Raw genomic sequence first — 15,024 nt, forward strand, 5'->3', positions numbered from 1 at the left:
GGATGTGTGTCAACAGCGCCTCAGTAACACTACCTCTATATATAAAAGCCTAAGCAACTGAATGACCGAACGACTGATCGCTGTGATGCTCACTGACCACCAGGGGGCAGATGCTCAACACAGGAGCTGCCCCCTGGGTCAGTGCCCTCCCACAGCCAACCTTCTCTCCCCGCCCCCCCCCCCCCCCACAGCTGGCCAGCCCTGATGGCCCCGATGGAGGCTGGGTGAGACAGCTCCGATTGGCCCTGATCGCTGGCCAGGTCGAGGAACCCCACACATGCACGAATCTGTGCCCCGGGGCCTCTAGTCTTTAAATGTAAGGGCAGAACCCCAGGATTGGCCACTGGCCGGGATGTGGGGGTGAGGGACATCAAGGAGGTGTCAGAGCAACCCCAGCCTCGCGGAACAAGGAACTGGGGTGGGGCGATAGAACCTGCATCACAGTTGTCATTTACTGCCCACGCCACCCCAGCTCCTGGAAGGCAGTGCCGGGGTCTGTATTTGGGCACCGTTGTCCCCCTGGTACTCAGCACAGGGCCGGGCACCAAGAAGGACCTGGCTGTGAGCTGAGGGCTGGCCCCAGGAGAAGGCTCTCTTCTAAAGATGATGTAGGCTGCAGGGCCTGGCCCACCACCCATCCCCGCGGGGTCGGGGGAGCTGCTCCTGTGTGTTTGCTGTGTAGCAGTCCCCACCCCAGTTCTGGGGCAGAGAGCGGGGGAAAGAGAGAGGCCCGGCTGGCATCACAAAGGCCCCACATACCCCCTAGAGAAGAAGAGCAGTGGGCGTTTGCCCCACGTGCTACCGCTGCCAGCCTCGGCTCCATCCGTGTCTGCAACACCTTAGCCAGGTCAGTACTAATATTACATCCATTTCACAGGTGAGGAAACTGAGGCATGATGGTTAAGAACCTGAGCTTGAGAGCCATGGTTTCCACCCTGGAGTGATTTTGCCCCCTAGTTAGGGTTGGCAGAGTTAGCAGATAAAAGTACAAGACACAAGGTTAAATTTGAATGTCAATAAACAATGAAACATTTTTTTACTATAAATATGTCTCAAATATTGCATGAGACATACTTATGCATCCATTTGGGACATAATTATACTAAAAGGATTCGTTGTTCATCTGACATCCACATGGAACTGGGTGTCCTGTACTTATCAGGCAACCCTACTCCGAGCAGGTGTGTGGTGATGTGTGGGGCCAGTTTGGGTTGTCACAGGCAGGGGACATCACCACTTGCATCTAGTAGAGACTAGGGACCACGGACGCTGCTGAGCATGAGGACAGCCCCCAAGACAGAGTTATCTGGCCCCAAATGTCAATAGTGACACCATTGAGAGATCCTGACCTAGAGCAAGACTTGGGGTGAAACTCGGGATCTGCCCCTATGGGGTGACAGGCAGACCTGGGGTGTCATGCCTCACCTGGGGAGCTCACAAGTAGGGACAGCGAGCACACCCCCACTCCCGTTCCGAAAGGGCAGGCCCATCCCCGCACGCCCTGAAAGCGTGTATCTGATGGTCTCACTGGTCAGGTGAGTGTAAAATGATACAGAGGGATGGAAAGTAAATAAATAACCAGAGAGGCCCAGATTAGCCGTCTGATGGTTTCAGCATGGAGATTTGGTACAGCTTGCTCAAAGCATCCTGGTTTCCTTGGATACCCTGGCCACGCATTAGCTGTCTCAGGCCAAAAATAAAAGATTTTCAAGAAAGAAGTCATAGGACATTGCTGCTGCTTTTAAAAATCAGACACTCCGGGCTCCGGGACAGACAAGGGCTTAGCTCTCTCTTCCTCCTGTCACAGGACGGTGCAGGGGCTGACAAGGTGGACCCCAGGGCCAGAAGGGTCTGAATTCAAATCCAGGCCCTATAGTAACCGGGCAGGTTTAAGTGCGTTATAACTTCCTCCCCACGCCTCGGGGAAGCGCCTCCTCGTCCAGCACCAGGGAAGACGCTCCCACTGTGAGGCCCAATACGTGGGAGCTGCCTCCCAGGACACCAGAATCTGAGGGCAGTGAGCACCCGAGTCCCCCTGGCAGCCCTGTCTGAAAAAAATCAACAGCTGGAAACAACCCAGATCAATCAGGTAATCATCAGGTGAACGGTGCGTCGAGGTGGTCACCCGTGCTGCAGAGCGAAAGGAACAAAGCACTATGCCCGCAGCGAGGATGAGCCTCCGGCTTAGCAGTGAGTGCAGCAGAAAGTCCAGGGGAGAGCCGGCAGCTGTGTGGCAGGCGGCAGGGTGGACCTGTGAACCTGGACCCCCGAGGGAGCTGCAGGGACACAGACCACGCCCCCGCAGGTGCCTTTCCCTGGCCCAGCCGGAAACTCCCCTCTCAGTGGGCTCCCGGCAGACCCCCTCCAGCCAGGGAGGTTCCGGAGGACGTAGCAAGATCAGGGACCCCTGGAGGGGAGCAGGGCCTGCTTCATGGGGTGGGATGTGTGCAGTCATATGGGACTCTGCCCCTGCTGCTGTCACCTTGACACGCAATGGTTTTAAACTACATTTTTAGTTTGCACCGGGCTCCACAAATGACGTGGCTTGTCTTGAATGGAAAGCGTGATGTTTAGCTTGCTCCTCAATTTCTGAAGCAGTTATGCTGCCAGGAGCATGAAGCTATGGACTCTATGAAGCAGGTGGACCGCAGCTTGATGTAAACAAACAAAAACCCAACGAAAACCCCCACAACTTCCTGTCAGTGACACTGGAAACACCGTGTAGATGCCGCAGCCACCTTAGTGGTTGCTGGTTTAGACGGCCGGCTCCATGAGGCAAGAATGGGCCTGTCGTGCCCACCAGAGTACCCCCATCCTAGCCTAGCAGGGGCCTGGTAAGCCCCAGTGGCAGCCAGTCTATTCACCACTCTGACCTCTGCCAGCCCAGAGGGCTGGGCAATGAGGGGGGTGGCAGGACCCCAGCTCACCTGGCTGTGCCCTACCCACATGATTCCTACGCTTCCCTCCTCTCTTGCTTCCCAGTAGCACAGGCCTGGTGGGAGAGCGTTTCTGGTGAGTGCTGGAGAAGTGCAGTGGTGGTTCAGATCAAGGGCTCTGGAAACAGACCTGGTTTGACTCTAGCCCCACCACCTTCCAGCCACAGGACCTTAGAAAAGTTACCTGGCCTCCCTCTGCCTCCGTTTCCACGTTTGTAAAACGGGGATAATGACAGCACCTAACTGAATATCTTTGTGTGAATATCGAATTAGAGAAGAAGGGCGTAATTTTTTGAGTATTAAGTTTTATAAGATGTCATTCTGTATTAGTACTGTGCTAAGACTTGGTCTTTGAGATAATTATGCAACAAGTATATATGGAGCATGAACCATGGGGCGGATGCTTCACAAGGCACAAGGTACCCCCCCCCCCCCCCGCCCTCATCACCTCTTCCCCTGCGGAGCTCAGGTAGGGGAGACAGAGTAGGAACTAAGGTAGAGCAGAGGTGTGTTGGGGGGGGGGGGGAGGAGGAGGGGGAGGAGAGAGTAAAATTTGCCCTTGGTTACTCAGATAGAAAGGTGGGATTCACAGCGTCTCTCATGGATTGTTATCCCACCGGACCCTGCCTGGCACAGAGTAGATGCTCAGTAAACGTCCGGCGAATGGACGGATGCCACTGGACCTCTGAAGATCCTGTAAGATACCTGCCGATACAAACAGGCCCCGGACGGCAGGAGGCGTGGAGGACGGCACCCCGCACATCTAAGCGGGGAGCGGACACCAGCCCCAGCAGCGGAGCCGCCGCGGCCACGCCCTCTCGCCACCACGTGGATTTAAAACCCACGCTGCCCCCGGGCTCCTGCCCCTCTTCCGTCATTGGGCGAAGCCGCCCGCACTTGTGTCCAATCAAATAGCTGCTCCCGGAATCCGAACTTGGGATTGGCCGGCCCGCTGTGTCATTTCGGGCTGCCCGTGATGTCAGAAGTGTCTGGCACCCCCGCCTCTTCTGTGTCTTGACTGGAGTTAAAGGAACCACAGGGAAGACGTGGGCGGTGTCGCTTCAGAGGCGCTTTTAAGTAACCTTTAAAAAATTTTAAATTAACGTTCATTGCAGAAAATACAGCAAACAGTATAAGAGAAATGTACATTCCACAAAACGAACTGCTGTTAACATTTTGGCATATATCATTTCAGTCTTTTTTAATATAATTTTATTGGTACAAAATTGGGATCAGTTCTGCAGCCTATTTTAAACTTTACTTTATAAAGGATTTTTCTCTCTTCCACCAAATAATCTTTGAAAACATCCTTGTTAACAGTTGGATTATCTTTGACCTTCTTTGTTTAACCAGCCCCCCCCCCTTCATTAATTTTATTGCCTTTTTGCTTTCAAAAATGAAGATAGGATCAATATTTTGTCCTTAATACTCAGTTCTCATTATTTCCTGAAAATGTGTTGTAGAAAGGGAACTAGAGCATGAGGACGCTCACACTTTAAGGGCCTCATTCCCACTGCAAAATGGTCCTGCATTCCTTCAGCAGATGTGCATTGAGCCGCTGATGCTCCCAGCTGTGGGTCCCCAGGGCCCTTTCAACAGGGCAGTGACATTTCATCACCTTTGAGGTTGGCTCCTGGACATGTGTTCCCAAGCTCCCTAAGGGCACAGGCTCCCTGTGCAGAGGGGAGGGGGCCATATCTCTAACTCTGGCTGGGGACTGAACATGATGGCAAGGGTGTTTTCTGTGTGCCACTCCCTTGTAGGGACTGATGGGGCATCGTGGTGCCCTGCGGGGCCTGGGCTGAGAGTCAGGGACAGTCTTCTAACTCAACTCTGCCTTCACCAGCAGCTTGACCTTGGCTAAGCCTTGTCCCTGACTGAGCCTCAGTCTACCCATCTGTCAGAAGACAGGATTTGGCTCTAATGTTTCCACTGTCCTCTCCCTCTGCCTACCCCTCATCTCCCTGCCTTGGTCCCAAAGCCCTGTGTTCTCTGTGGAAACCAGTTCCCTGCTGGAATGAGAAGCTGGAGGGAGAGAAGGAGATGGCTCCCGTGGGAGGGTGGGGGTAGGGACCTGTGACCGTGTGGCAGAGCTTGTTTGGCTCGCTGCTGGAGAGCTCAACCATGTGGCGTTTGTCCAAGCGCTAAGCTCCTGTGTCAACACCTAAACACGCAGAGACAACCAACAAAACACACAATGCACATATACCTCCCACAGCACGAGTACATATACACCCCACATATATATGCAACACACATATGGGCGCCCATGGACCCACAACACACAGAGTACACACACACACACACACACACACACACACACACACACACACACACACGAATCAACTTCATGGTTAAGACTGTCTGGCTCTGCTCCAGTACCAGGTAAGTACCTGTTCTTGGTAGGTGCTGGCCCAGGTGCCTGGCTTGCCAATACTTTCTTAGAAGCTTGTCATTAGGTGGGTATTCAAGGGACAGGACAAAAGGAGATGTATGGGGGTGGAGGGAGTAAGCAAGAAAGGAAGACAGAATTATCAGCAATTAAGGTAGCCCCAAATGCTCATGTGAGTGGGTGCTGCTCATGCACTCCCCTGAGGTTTGCCAAGCACCTATAGTACGGCAGCCCCCGATCATCCCACCCACTGGGATGCACTGGGACAAGCCAGACTGTCTTGGCCCTTGGGGTTGCCAACCAAGGGCAGACAGACAGTGAACACTCAAACACACATTGTCAGTGCTGTTGGCCACTGCGCTGAGGCCTTACTGCGCGCCCACACGGGCGTGTGCGCGCGCACACACACACACACACACACACACACACACACACACACACTGTGCAATTCTGTTTCCACCCCCATTTGGCATGGAGGAGATTCAGGATTATCCAGGCAAAATGACCTGCTAAAGTCACTCCCACACAAGGTTCTGATATCAGAGTTGCCTCTCTGAGTTGGTCTCCACCTTCTTTCCACCTGAGCCCACTTCCACCTGACCCCTCCCTGCAGAGGTCAGCTGGGAGCCTCCAGGAAGCCCAGGGCCAGTGTTGCCCGAGGCCAGCAGGAAGGCCAGGAGACCCCGGCAGAGGCGAGGAGGGCAGAAAAAGTACCAGCAGTCACATGCCACTCCATCTCACTCATGCCTCAGTGTTCCCATCTGTCACATGGGAATAGTAGTAGCTGGGACCTCACAGGGCTGTGGTGGGGATGCACTGAAGCACTGCGGGCTGGCTATAGGACCCGAGGCTTATATGTTCAATGATGAAGCTGATGAATATGCGAATATGCAGGGCCTGCCACCCAGGCAGTATCCAATGAACATTAGCTCTTGTTACTGATTAAAAGTAATACAAGACAAAAAAATAAAACATGAAGTCCAAAGATGCAAATCTGGGAAAGTTGACAGGCCGATTAAACCACAGGCAGGACTTGGGGGAAAAATGAGTCAGCTGGCTGGATTTCCAGCGCTGGGAAGTCAGCAGGAGAGGTCCCTAAACCCTACGTCTGGCATTGCTTCTGAAAAGGCAGCTCTGTCCTCAGGCCTGGGGCGGCGGGCGGTGAGGGGACATGGCTGGCTCTGAGGAGGCCGAGATCTGCTTTGTACCACTGCCGCCCTTTGTTGACTCAGTCCAGCACTTTCCACAATGCCCAGCAGGCGCAGTCTGGACATGGCCAGCCACCCCCAGTGGGGGCCAAAACCCATGCTGGCTTTCCCAGCTTCCCGGCCTGCTGCCAGGCTGCCAACGAGAACCGGCATCCCAGTAGGACCGACTACAGGATCTGCAAGTCCCCTTGTTCAAAAATGATTAATTATTAAGAATTTCAAGATGGTGACAGTAGAACATTAAACAGAGCACGGGGCACGGTACCTGCACCGGCTGGCCTTGCCTCCGAGCCCAGCAAGGCCTCCTGACTGGCTTAGACTGGACTTTCTCTCTCTAAGGTCCCCCTGTGGCAGATCCAACCCACACTCAGGGCAGACAGGGCACGTGCTGTCTGGAGGCCCAGAAAGGCGTGTCCCCAGCAGTCGTCTGGGGACACATGTGCTTTTCACAATCCCATGACCCGTAACCAACCTGGTTGGGCAATGTGTCCCCAACCCCAGACTTCCTGGGACAATGAGGATCCCTTCGTTCCTCTTCCACCAAGGGCTTTGGCCTGGCACCTGTGCCCCCTGGCATGAGACTCCCTCTCAGCTGTCCCACCTCCCCAGAGAGGCCTCCCTGACCCCTTGGGCTCCAGCTGGGTCCAGCCAGGGCTCTTTGTATTCTTCCCAGCTCTTGTCCCTCTGAAGCCATCACTTGGACTTAGGTGTGTACAGACCCACAAGAATGAGTCCCAGGAGGGCAGGGAATTGTACTGCCCCAGGCAGATGCTCAGTAAATACGAGTGGAATCAAACACCTCTTCAGGTATTTCCTGACCCCCCTCCAGGCCGCTAGCTCATGGTCGCCATATGTGAAGTGACCTAGCTACCCGTTTGCATGGGGGCTTATAGTCTCTCCTGCCCCCCACACGAGGACAGGGTGCCCAGTGCCCTGCACAGAGTCTGGCCCTGAATGGGGAGCATAATACTTACTGACAGAATGCAGGAAATTTCTTTTCCTGATTTGTGGCCTCCCTCCCATGGGCTCAGGCTGGCTCAGCAGAGGTGGGCCAACACCCGTACCTCCCCAACACCCCAACACCCTTAGAGTGAGGCTCTCCCATCGGGGCCAGTAACACCTCCTCCTCGTGAGCCTGGCCTGATGGTGGGTGTGCCCCTGCATCGCTGATCCCTAGCACCACACAGGGCGGTGCCTGGCACAGGTCTTTGGAGATACAGTTGTGACCACCGTGCCTGACACCCTGTGTTAGGCCTCCGGGCAGAACCAACTTTGGAACCAGGGCTGAGACCACTAACCAGTTCCAGGTGCCACCATCATCAGAACAGTGGTGTCACATTGTGGGTACTCAATAAATATGGCCAGCGCTCTTTCCCCAGACCCATCGACCAGAGCTCAATGTGGGTAGGGGTTTTTTTGGTTTGTGTGTGTGAGTGTGTGTTTTAATCTACTGAATTAACTGGTTATTTTTGCCTGCTGGCGGTTTAACCTGGATTGCCTCATTTCCCAAACAATCAATGTGTGTGTGTTTCCGCTTACCAGATGTCTGCGAGGGACTTGGAGGAGGGCAGTGGTTTTGCCGGGCATGGCTGAATTCCCAGCACTCAGAGCTGAGCCCAGTGAAAGTCTGTTGGTTGAATGAATGGAAGAATGGCTGAAAAGAGGGGCAGTGGTGGTGGTCTCCTTGGCCTCAGATAGGAACGGGGCCCAAGGTCAGCCCCAGGCCCAGCCAACATTGTCAGGGTCCCCCAAGGAACTCCTTCAGCCTCTCTCCAAGCTGCAGAGGCCAAATTGCAGCAAAACCTATCCCCTCCCGCTCTGTGGACCAGCAGGTGAAGTTGACCCCTCCTCAAGGTGGGGGCTGAGTCTGCCCTCAGCACTCTCCCCACCCAGGCCTTGGGCTTGGACTTCTCCAAACAAATGATGGTCAGTGCCCCATAAAGCTCCCACCAGTCCATCACCCCTCCAGACAAAGTTTCCTGCCCACCCTGGTAGGAGAGCAAGAGGCATCCTGGCGAGCAGTGCAGGGGGAGAACTCACCCACTTCCCAGGCCTCTCTCTCCGCGTTCTGCGACACCCTGCAGGTTCCAGTCTATTGAAAGGAAATAATAACTTTAGAACCCCTTGCCCCTTCCGCCCCCCCCCCCCCCAACACAAAAATAATCCCTGCTCATCACTGAAACTCCAGGCAGGTGAGGGGGCAGGTGCCCCAGGGCCTGGGTCGCGCCCTTTGGGTGAGCTTAAATTAAGTCAACGACTCCAGGCCAGTTTCGGGTCCGTGAAATGGGATAATAACAACCCTGCCCCCCCAGAAAGTGCCAGGTTGAGTTCCTATTGGATAAGTTTCTGGCACGGGGTAGCGCTCCATGTAAAACACAGACTTAGGGAAACGTCTGGGAGGGGACACCCCAAATCGCCAAAGGGCGGGGGGGGGGGGGGGCTCTTACATAATATTTCAACATCTTTGTACACCAGGAGGGGTTCTTGGCATTTGAGTAATTAAAACTTAATGAAACTAAAGTACCTCTTCTTCGTACTCGCGAGCCGCGCCTCCCACAGCCGGCGGCCCCCGGGGCAGCAGACAATGGGTGTGGATTCGCCCGGGGCCCTGCGGGCTGGGACTTCACACCGGTCCCGGACTCCTATTTACATGACAAGGGCTCTCGGGCATTTATCGGAGCTGCCCGGGGCGTGCCTACGGGACCTCCAGTTTTCCCAGCCTACCTCCTTGGGATCCGGTTAAAGTGCGCCGGGGCGAAGTGGGCTGGGGGCCTCGTGGGGCTGCCAACCTGGAGGTGGGGAGTTTCCTGCGAAATCAGGTAATGGGTGATCTGGAGTACCCCCCCCCCCTTCTCTAATTCCCCTGCCCTGAGCCCCAGGAACCTCCTGCTCCTTTGGGGGACCCAGGCTTCCTCCCAAACTCTAGGTCAAGAACCCGCCGGGCCGAGGGGGCGGGGAATGCACCCGGCAGTGCGGCTAAACCGAGTCTCCCTTTCCCCGGGCCGGGGTGTGCAGGGCAGGGGTCCCAAACTGACCCCGTTGGAAAGGGGACCGAACGCCACTCAGCTGCGCGGGTCCCGGTTCTTTGCGGGCCGCCTCACTCTGGCCCTTTAAGAACCCGCCCCCTTCCCCGTCACCCCGCCCCGCGGCCCGGGGAGGGGATGCGGGGGAACCTCGGCGGGGATTGGCGCAGCGCGCGCCCCCTCCCCGGCCCCCGCGCGGTGGGAACCGGCAGCCCCGTCTAGCGCTGACGTCAGACCGTCTGCCTGCCTCCGACCGCGGTCTCGGAGCGAAACCCGATCTCCTTGGACTTGAATGAGGAGGAGGCGGCGGCGGCGAAGGAGGCGCTCGGCTGGGGGAAGCCAGCAGCGGAGGCTCAGCCCCGGTGGCAGCGCGCGCCCCGGCTGCCAGCCCATTTCCCGGACGCCACCCGCGGGCACTGTCGACGCTCCGGGGACTGCGGAGGGGCGGCCGGGGGTAGCAGGGGACCGCGGCCCCGCGCACTGAGTCCCGCGGCGCCCCGGAAACTTGGAGGCGTCCCGAGCCCGGCGAGCCGGGGCGCGCCTTCCCCGCCGCACGCCTCCTGCATGCGGGGCCCGAGCACCGGGCGTCGGCCGGAGCCCCCCCCGGCCGCCCCCGCGCACCTCGCACCCCGCGCCGCGCCGCCACGCCGTCCATGCACCGCTTGATGGGGGTCAACAGCACCGCCACCGCCGCCGCCGCTGGGCAGCCCAATGTCTCCTGCACGTGCAACTGCAAACGCTCTTTGTTCCAGAGCATGGAGATCAGTGAGTGACCCCGCGCCCCCCTCCCCGGAGGCCCCATCGGGCTCAGACCCCGAGTCAAGGCGCAGCTGCGGGCGGGGACCCGGGCTGTGCGCGCCCCCTCGGGCCGTGAGCCCTGCGCCCCGGCTGCGCCCGCCGCGCCCCGGGCGCGCCCTCCCGGCTCGCGGCAGCTGGCGGCCGGCCCGGCTTTGTCCCGCGGCGCTGCGAGCCTGGCACGGCCCCCGCTGCCCGCGCCCTGCCCGCAGGGACTCGGACCCGGGACCGAGTGGTAGAGGGCGGCGGGGGGCCCGGCGAGAGATAGCTGGGGTGGATGCGTGAAGTTTCCATTTTATTTCCCTAAGGGGCAGTCGCGTTGGAGCAATTAGGCCGGCTCTATATCAACTTTGGCTGGGAGGGGGGTGGCGGGCATGTGAGACACTGTCTGGCCTGCGAGGTGTCTGGGGCTCCGAGCGGCTGTCTGGAGTGTGCGTGGCACTGTGTGTCTCGGTCTCTGTAAGTGGGCTTCTGTGCGTTTATGGAGTGTGCGTCTCTGTGTATGTCTGTGTGTCTGAGTCGCGGTCTGTCCCAGGAGTACGTGTTTGCGAGTCTTCTTAGGTCTGTGTCGGGCTGGGTGCCTCTCTTGGGGGTCTGGGGGCCGTTTGTGTCCAGGTGTCTGGATCCAGGGCTCGCGCTGGTGGGTCTGGCCCCGCGGTGGATCCCGAGTATGTGTGTCATTGTGTGAGTGTCTGTCCCCGACGTACCTATAAATATCCTGTCTGGACAGCTTGGCTCAGTCAGACTGGGACGATGGTTACAAATGAGTCAAAGTTTGGGGCTGTTTGTGTTTGGGACTGCCTTGCCCTGACAGGGGGAGGTAGAGGAGGGTAGGGAGGGGGGTGTTTGAAGCTCAGCCTGATTTGCCCTGTACTTTCCTCCTATAGCCCACCCAGGTGGAGGTATAGTTGGATGGGGAATTGACTGCCACCCCCTGGGGCCTGTTTTCTAGCCAACACCCCTCCCCCAGCCACCCTTTTTAGGACCTCTTGCCTCTCCGAACTTCATTTCCCCATCTTCGCCCCTGGACACCTCAGGCGAGGGGGCACACAGCCCTCTGCATGGCCAGCCTTCCAGCTGGGACCAGGAGCCAAGAGGCAGCTGCCACCGAGCCAGGGCAGTCACTAGGTGACTCATAAGCCAGTTTCCAAAGGCGGCTGCCACAGCTTTCGGCCCCTGAGCCTGTACAGTGAGGCTCAAGAGGTAAAAATAACCCATGACCCGCCCTGCTGGGGCAGGCTGGCGGGCTTGGGTGGTGGGTCCTTCCATTCACCTCGCCCCACTCCCTCCAGTCAATTGAAAGCCTTGCTCCCCCTCCCCCAGCCGCCCTGCGCCAGGCCAGCTAGGTGCCAGGAGGACCTGCCCGGAGCCAGCGTTTTCGGAATTGAGTTGCATTTAAACCAGATTGCTTCCCAAAGGCCCTTTGTGAACTCAGGAGGCTAATGAAATGCACGAGGATATTATTAAAATATGTTTGCACATGTTTGGAGTCTCCCAGTGCTAAATGGATTGCTGCTTAAGTCCCCTCCGTGCCTTGTTTTTACCCCCTCCTTCTGTAAAGCTGCTTGGGGGACCTCCCGCCCAAGGGATCCACGTTGTGTTGAACTTGTCACCTTGAGGGCTGGGCTCTGTCTAACACTGCTCTTGTCCATCCTTTGGGTACAGGACTTAAAGGGCACTCGTTCTTATTTCTGCCCCTTCTTTGGCTAATATTTTGATTGACACTAAGGTGTCAGTAAACCCATGGCCTGCAGGGACCCTTGAGGGTAGCATCCAGAACCCTGGCCTGTGGCGCTGAGCTGGCGCAGGGCGGCCCATTACTCGCCTGTACTTTTTACACAGGGCCCCCTGCTTTCGGGAAGAAAGCCCAGGGCAGAGGAAGCAGCTTTAAAGCCAGGTATAATGTAACAGTTTGTTGCAAGTGCTAATCAGATTTCAGTCAAGGGTCTGCTGAGGAAGCCCGAGGGCCTGGAGTCTCTTTATACAAAGAGATGGAAGGAAGGGAGGGAGGAAGGAAGGAAAGATTGAAGAGAGGAAAGAAGCTGAGCAGTGGCCACTGGGTAGGGTAGTTCACACAACAGCGATGGGAACATTACAGCTGCGTCTGGAGGGGGCCTGCCGGGCAGCATTCAGGTGGCTCTTCTATGAGAGGGGATTGCCCTTGTTGGGGCCTTTAAGCCACCTGGGCCTCAGGTTCCTCACCTGATAAAAGTGACCATGAGGTTGAAATTCTACCATCTTTCAAGATGGGGGCTCTGCCCTCCGAGCTCTGGCTGGAGGCCTCCGTGTCAGAGGTGGTCTGCTCCAGTGGTCCTGGGTCCTCCGTGGGCTCAGGATCCATGCCATCATCCTAGATGAGGGGAGGTGGCGATGGAAAGCTTCGCCCCAGGTCCCCCACCCACGCTAGACCCCGACCGGCTTATTTCTCGTGGAGTGCACACACTGTCCCTGGAATTTGGAACTTGGGCTCCAGAGTAGGCCCACCTTGAACTTGGGGGGCTGGAAGGAATCTGTGGCATCCCTTTTGCAGCATGGAAGGAGGGGGATGGGAGGGGGTCTCTGAGGCCAGACATCTGGAATGGGCTTGACTTGACTTTAACAAGATGCTCCATCTTTTCTGAGAGTCGAGCGTCTGATGGCAGTTCGCTGTTCCCAAAACACAGTCCACAGAAAAACGCGCCGCTCTTTAAAAGGCAGGGGTCTTGAGATTAAAAGCCGCAGGCTCAAGTGACAACCCACCAAGATGGCAGCCAGGGAGGGGGTTCGCTCCGCTTCCTTTGAGAAGGATTTCTCCTGGTACGATTTTTTCTTGGCGTTCTTGTTGACCTCTTTTCTGTGTCTCTGAGAAATGACCCCGTCTTTCTCCACCCGCTTCTGCTCTTAGGGGCAGGTAGAAGCTGACTGCTCTCTGGGCAGACTGAATTGTCTGCCGAACAGCTGCCGGCTCTTGTGACAACATTTCTTGAGGGCCCTGGGAGGCGCCCCCGGCACCCCTGCGGGCAGATCTGCTTGGCAGTTTGGGTGTTTAACACCACCGGAGTCTTTGAGCCTCTGATTCCTCTTCTCCAGCTGGTTCCAAACCAGTAGTCCGACACAGCTTTCAGAACGCAGGGCGCCCAGTGTTCTGACGGTTCTCCTGACACGCGTGTACCGTTGAACACTGAAGTCCCCGTATCTCAGCCTCGGCACTAGGACGCCCTGGGCCAGATGATTCCCGTTGGGAGGCGGGGAGGTGGTCCTGTGTGCTGAGGTTCGGCAGCATCCCTGGCCGGTCCTCACTGATGCCAGTAAGAGTAGCTTCTACTCCCCCCACTGAGTGTAACAACCCAAACTACCTGCAGACTTTGCCCAGGGCCCCCGACAGGGCCCCTGGCTGAGACCCAGGCTCTAATCGGTCTTGGTTTCTGCCGGGCGGGGGGCGGGGGAGGGCAGGAGGGCAGATCTGAGTTGCCAGATCCCCTGTCCCCTCATAGTCAGTCCCTGTGAAGACTGCCTCGCTCTCCAGTTTGGCGCCTATTGTGCGGGAAGGGCTGGGGCTCCCTCTGGATGAAGGTCCAGTTTCCATCCTGGGTTTGCGTTTCTTGGGAGGAGAGGCTCCGGCATCTGTGGAAAGTGGGTATTTCAGGATTTGGGTTAATCTTGGTGCCGAGGGCCCGCTGTGCCCTCTGTGGGCCCTCTCAGCAGGGCTTTTCAACCCACAGCATTTTACGGCTGATCTTAGCTTGAGGTGCGATTAGGGGTTGAGTTTCGGTGGGACCTCAGGTTGGGCAGGAGGTCTAGGTTAAGCCAGCTACACCGCCCCCGAGGCCCGGGGTCAGGGAGGGCTTAGTCTTATCAAGACAGAAGATCTAATTGCTCCTGCTGCACAAGTGCCCCCACGTGCCTGCCCACATATACATGCATACCCGTGTGTGCACACTCCCATATGCCTGCACCCATACACACGCACACATACATGCACACACTCACACTCTCGGCCTTTCCTGCCAGCTTCTTTTTGGGTGTGGATGGTTACTTCTCCTGGGCACGTAGGAAAAGAAATGGGGAGAGAGTGCACACACATCTCCCCCTAAGAGCTGTGCCATTGTATGCACTCTCCCTTCGAGAGAAGGGGGATGGAGTGACATGAGGAGCCGTCCGGAGAGGAGGCTGCTGGGAGGGTCCTGCGTGGCTGCTGGCCTTCAGCGCAGGAGCATGCACGTGCCCCAGTGCCGAGAGCTGCCGCTCGGTGCACCCGGGTGGCTGCCCCGCCCCGGGGTTTTAAACGTTACGGTTTGTTCAGACGTAAGAAAGGGTTTGAGAGGAGAGTCCTGGTGGTGGGGCCCAAACCAGAGGGTCCGGGCGGCTTTTTGTTTCAGGTATCGTCTCCCAGAGACAAGTTTGCAGGCAGCTTGGCAGCGGGGAGCCTGCCCAAAGAGAGGCCGCTGCTTCACGTTGGATTTGGGAGCTGTGTGCACGTGCGGATGGAAGGAGAGCAAAGCTGAGGGCCCATTTTGTGCTTTTAAAAAGACGTCATGTGTACGCACGTGTGTGTGTGTGCACACATATTGAGGGACACACGTTGGGCCGTGCTGGTGTGCCCACTGCCCTGGGTGTGCCTGTGGAGCAGTGGGGCACAGCCTGTGCGCCGGGGGCTCCCCGAGCCAGGAGCATGGTTCCCGTGGGAGCCG

At 57.2% G+C, this 15,024-nt stretch overlaps 1 protein-coding gene across 1 annotated transcript in view; it reads left to right on the forward strand.

Annotated features, from left to right (window-relative positions):
- The first annotated feature begins 9,771 nt into the window (after nt 1–9,771).
- PMEPA1 (prostate transmembrane protein, androgen induced 1) overlaps nt 9,772–15,024 on the forward strand; it is a 52,217-nt gene continuing 46,964 nt past the window's right edge. The window contains exon 1 of the mRNA XM_054724356.1: nt 9,772–10,324. Coding sequence (XP_054580331.1) covers nt 10,213–10,324 — 112 coding nt within the window. The 5' untranslated portion in view covers nt 9,772–10,212. The remainder of the gene's footprint in view (nt 10,325–15,024) is intronic.

This window comes from Eptesicus fuscus, chromosome 12 (assembly GCF_027574615.1).
Source record: "Eptesicus fuscus isolate TK198812 chromosome 12, DD_ASM_mEF_20220401, whole genome shotgun sequence".
In the NCBI taxonomy this organism is placed as follows: Eukaryota; Metazoa; Chordata; class Mammalia; order Chiroptera; family Vespertilionidae; genus Eptesicus; species Eptesicus fuscus.